General features: G+C 38.9%; 1 protein-coding gene across 5 annotated transcripts in view; it reads left to right on the top strand.

The window, feature by feature from the left end:
* Window positions 1-5270, top strand: part of PROSER2 (proline and serine rich 2) — a 38702-nt gene that overhangs the window by 1941 nt on the left and 31491 nt on the right. For 2 of the 5 annotated variants that reach the window (XM_023530350.1, XM_023530351.1), the window contains exons 2-3: window positions 3820-3861; window positions 4216-4356. The exons of 2 other annotated variants lie outside the window; for them this stretch is intronic. In XM_023530350.1, coding sequence (XP_023386118.1) covers window positions 4322-4356 — 35 coding nt within the window. In that variant the 5' untranslated portion in view covers window positions 3820-3861; window positions 4216-4321. The remainder of the gene's footprint in view (window positions 1-3819; window positions 3862-4215; window positions 4357-5270) is intronic. One more of the 5 variants, XM_023530349.1, reaches the window with a different exon arrangement.

The raw sequence follows: 5270 nt of genomic DNA, 5'->3' as shown, positions 1-5270 counted from the left end.
AGCCTAACGTTGGCGGGAGGTGGCCAACGCCACCTGTTAATCTTAGATCCTGCGCAAAGTGACCAGTAGATTTTCATCCCCACCTCTGCTCCCCAACCCCCGACCCCCAACAGGTAACTGAATCCCACAGGCACGTGTAGGATCTGCCTGTGAGCTGGGGCGGGAGGGATTTTAAAAAGAGAAGAAAATGTGGTCGATGTGATGCAATTTAACAAAAGGCAATAAAATAAACTCCAGCATTTCTCCAAGGCTTTGAAACTTTCCCAGTATTGTTTTACGGAGTCTAAGTTTACGCGTCTAGCTTTTTTCTTTTTCTTTTCTTTTGGAAAAAAAAAAAAAAACCGCAGAAACTAACCTCAGAAAACTTAACTCTTTGCCAGGACCTAGTTGGTGCAGAGCAGAAAACTTGACGTGAGTTAAGAAAAATGATTTTTTTGTGTCTCTCCCTCCACCACCCCCCCACCCCCGAGTAAAACGTTCAAGTCTGTTGCTGGAGACTAGGAAGAAGGCTCCTTCTGGCTCCAACATTAATGGAGAACAATTTTTTTTTAACCTATATTTCTAGAAGGCATAAAAACACTAAACCAGGTATAAGTGTAAACTTGAGGAAAATGCCAGCAGGAGAAACCTTTATTAAAGATACTTTTCTCCCGTATGTTTTTTAAAAGCACTACATACTTAGTGCTCTAAGCGCTCACTACAACGTTTGCCCTTAAAGTTCCATGTCTGAATGTTACAGATTGTTTTTCTAGGTGGAGGAGGTATTTTCCTTCATGAGGCCAATGTGGAAATACAAACAAATGCCCTATTTACTTGGGATTGGGTGGGAAGGATGGAAGTTGTCTAAAATCTCTCTTGCCAAACTTGACAGTGTATGTATGGAATCTTGTGTATTTTCTTGCCCAGACCAGTAATAGACATTTTTAAGTGACTGGATAGAGTGACTGGTAACAGCACTTCAAAGGAGCTTTCCCTTGAAAATTTTGGATGTTGATAATTTAAAAGTAACACATTTTCCCCATTACTCAAGATCAGAAAGCCAAAATTAGAATACTAATTTAGGGAAGGCTGGAAAGAAGAGAGATACTTGTCAGAAAATTTGAGTGTGTTTGACTCCATGGTGGCCCCTTTTTCGGCAGAGGGGATGTGCCTGTTTTAGTGCAGGTCCTGGATGTCCTTTAATTCATTCAGCAATATTTGTAGACTGAGCACCTACAGTGTGCTGAGTACTGAGCTAGTCACTGAGCATACAAACATCTAGATAACAGCCATATGGCCAAAAGAATTAAAACCAGATCAAGTAAGCCTTCCTCAAGAGCCGAAGATATACCTGGCCCTGGTTCCAAAGTTCTCAGTCACCTAAGGAGCCTATAGTTGTCACCCTGTGTTGATTCTAAAGATCATCTCAAATAACTACAAGGGGTGGAGTGGAGCCTTGAAGCCCAAAGGGAGAGAGGTGAATGGCTTGGGTGGAGCAGAGACAGGGGATCCTCTGGAACAAAAAGTTCAAGTGTATCTTATCTACATGGTTGTGGGACAGCCGCCAGTGACACGGAGGCCATTCAGGGGTAGGTGCCAGGGAATCCTAGGAGCATCCCAGAACTCGAGCTCTTTCCTTTGCCGGTGAAGGGCAGCATTTCGTTTCAGTTTCCATTGCCCTTTCTGGTGGCAGTGGTGGTGGCAGCTGAGGAGCATGGGCTCGACAGCTGACCCTCTGCTATCCTGCAGCATCCCCTCCGGGACCTTTGATTGAGTCCAGGGTCTGTGCGCTGTAGTAGAAATCCTGGTAACAGCCTCTGTAGAAGACCACAGTGAAGCTGCACCTCTCAAGTAATGCCCCTGTCCCTCTTTGGGACTCACAACATTAATCTTGAAACCTATTTTAAGAAAGGAGGTGCTGGGTTTGTAATTCGCGCAGTCAGGTAAAGGAATGTGTAGAGCAGAACATTCCGCCTTATTGGATCGGGATGTGATAGCTCTTTATGAACTTGTATCTTTAGACTGGATATTTCCAAAGCCCCTAGAATCGTGAAGACTTGATATCTCTCTCTCTCTCCCTCTCCCTCTCTCTTTCTCCCTCTCTCTCTAAAATACATATAACATTAAATTTATCATTTTAAAGTATACAAATCAGTGGCATTAAGTACATTTACATTTTATGTACTTGAGAAGAATGTTTTCTTTAATTTTTTTCTGTAGAGATCTACAAATATCTATTAAGTGAACCTTATTGATTGCATTATTCCTCACTACTTTTGTATCTACTTTTCACGTCGATAACTGAGACATATTGAAAGATCCTGCTATAATAGGGGATTTGTCAGTACTTCCTGGTACTCTGAGACTATCTGTGCATACAACTTTATATTTTAATATCTAACAATATGCATTTGTAAGTTTATGTTGTTAGACATACAAAGTGTAATAGGAATTTTTATCATTGCACAGTTACCTTTATTACTAATGAATATTTTTGCCTTAAAGTCTGTTTGGCCTAATGTAATAAAGCCAGAAGTGATCTTTTCATTTTTGCTGGTGTTAATATTTGCTTGATATATCTTTTGCCATCCTTTTTATTTTCTTTTAAATATCTTTACTGAGGTATAATATACATTCAGTAAACTGCAACAGTTAAATGTAAAAAAAAATTACATTCACAGTGTTGTGCAACTATCACCACTATCTAGTTCCAGAACTTTTTCATCACCCCAGAAGGAAACACCATACCCATTAAGCAATCATTCCCCATTTCTCCGCTACTTCATTCCCTGGCAGCCACGAATCTGCTTTCTATCTCTATGGATTATTGCCTGTTCTGGACATTTCATGTAAATGAAATCATACAATATGTGGCTTTTTGTGTCTGGTTAGTTTCACTTAACAATGCTTTCATGATTCATCCATATTATAGCGTGTATCAGTATCTCATTCCTGTTTACGGCTGAATAATATTTCATTGTATGAATATACCACAATTTGTTTATCCATTCATCATTTCATGGACATCTAGGTTGTTGCCCCCATTTGGCTATTGTGAATAATTCCGCTATAAACATTTGGGTACAAGTTTTTGTTTGAACACCCGTTTTCAGTTCTTTTGGGTCTATACCTAAGAGTAGAATTCCTGAATACTATAGTAATTCCATATTTAACCTATTGAGGACTCATCAAACTATTTTCCACTGTAGCTGCCCTCTTCCATTCCCATTGGCAATGTAGGAGGGGTCCAATTTCTCCACATCCTCACCAACACTTGTGATTTTCCATGTTTTTTTTTTTTTTAATTGTCATCCTAGTGAGCATGAAGTGGGATCTCACTGTAGTTTTTCTTTGCATTTCCCTAATGACTGATAATTCTGAGCATCTTCTCATGTTCCTTTTGGCCACTTATAGACCTTCTTTGGAGAAATATCTGTTCACGGACTTGATTCCCTTTTGTATTAACATTTATATCACCAAAATCTTGCATGTGAGTAGGTATAGTTATTTTTATAGGGCATGGTTTGTATATTATATTCTCAAGTCTTCACTCTGTTGTTTAGCATTTTTTTGTTTGTTTCTTTTTTCTGTTTTTTAGGCTTCTGCTGTTCTGTCTAGGAGACTAGTTGTCTGACTAGTGCTTTGAAATATTTAATATTCTGCTTATTTTAGTTACCAGTCCAAAGGCCTGGGGTGTTCACCTATCCATTCAGCGACATTCGTGGGCTCTTTGGCCACTGAGCACTGGGCTAGTCATTGGGCATATAAATCCATCAGTACTCGTATGCTTTTGTTTTTGATGTTTGCAGCTCACTTTTTTTTTTTTTTTTTAATTAACAGGTTAATAGAGGCTGACTTTGGGAAAAAGAGCAGTATTAAACTGTAAGTGAGGGAATCCATCTCACGTATCATCACCAAATAGCTGTGTGACCCTAGGATTCACTTTACCTCTCTGGAACTTGGTTTCCTGGTCTATGAAATCTGGGGCAGGACTAAATGACATCTCAGGCCCTCTCAGACCTTGAAACTGGAAGTTATGAATTAATGATTCACCACGCTTTTCTTTACAAACCTAATTCTGTGGGCATATTTAAAATAGTCTATTTTGCACAACTACTTAAAGGAATTATCTTATATGAAAAAAAATGCCTGTGTTCTTTTATACTAGAATAAACTAGTAAGTGTAGTTAATTGCTGCCTTCCAAAATGGTGTGTTTGGTATTTTTTTTTGTAAAGATGGAGAGAGTTTGAAGAGCTTTAATGAATGTTTAAGCTCCTGCCATTTGAGGCACAACTGGGAATGCAGAGATGAATAAGATGTGGTCCCTGCCCTGGAGAAACTATGATCCAGTGGAGAAGAGAAAACGAATGTCAGATGTGAGTCCATAGCAAAGGCCCACGAGTTTTTTGGGAGCAGTGGACAGAGACATTCTTTCTTTCATGGGCATCAGAACATCTATTGGAGAACGACACGTTGGAGCTGGGCTACAAGGAAAGGATAGTGGGAAATCAGAATGGTAGAATTGTAGCTTTGTTTATCATGCTGAAGAATTTAGCCTTGACTTTGGGACATCAATGAAGGTTTATGAGCAGGGTTATGATAGGGGATCTGTGTTGGGACTTTATTGTGCAGTAAATGTTTGTGCACTGAGGGAGTAACTTAAAGTTTAGTGAGATGTTCAGGTTGAGGAAGGGAGGATGGAAAGATGAAGACAGATAAGGTGGTACAAACAAGGGATGGCACTGAAAATGTCAAACGGCAAATAGAAGTTTGAGTGCAAAGTTATAAAAAGCATTATTCTAGAGTGGAAAGCTAAAGACTTAGAACCAGCTCTTTCTGGCTTGCCAAATCGACTTGCAGGGGATTAAGTACAAACTGCCAATTATTAAAACAGTCACAGGGATGTAAAGTACAGCATAAGGAATATAGTAAAAGATACTATCATAACTATGTATGATGTCAGATGGTTACTAGACTTATTCTGGTGATTAATTTGTAAGATATATAAATGTTTTTGGATCTCGGCTTCCTCATATGCTAACTTGTCCTCCACACACACTAGATAACCAATGAATTTGTTGACTGAACTCCTGCTAATGCAGGCAACTTCATTTTATGAATCAGATGTCTTTAAAATGTGCGTGAGGTAAATATGTTGTGTATTAGACATTTTTTTTCCTGTTGCTTCCTATTGTGATTTTTAGAGGTAGCCTCTGAGAGAAAACATTTTAGTATCAACATGTAATAAAATTATATTTAAATCAAAATTTCATTTCAAGAAATTAGGCTA

Source organism: Pteropus vampyrus, unplaced genomic scaffold (assembly GCF_000151845.1).
Source record: "Pteropus vampyrus isolate Shadow unplaced genomic scaffold, Pvam_2.0 Scaffold49, whole genome shotgun sequence".
Lineage (NCBI taxonomy): Eukaryota > Metazoa > Chordata > Mammalia > Chiroptera > Pteropodidae > Pteropus > Pteropus vampyrus.
This window is presented reverse-complemented; position numbering and strand designations above follow the sequence as displayed.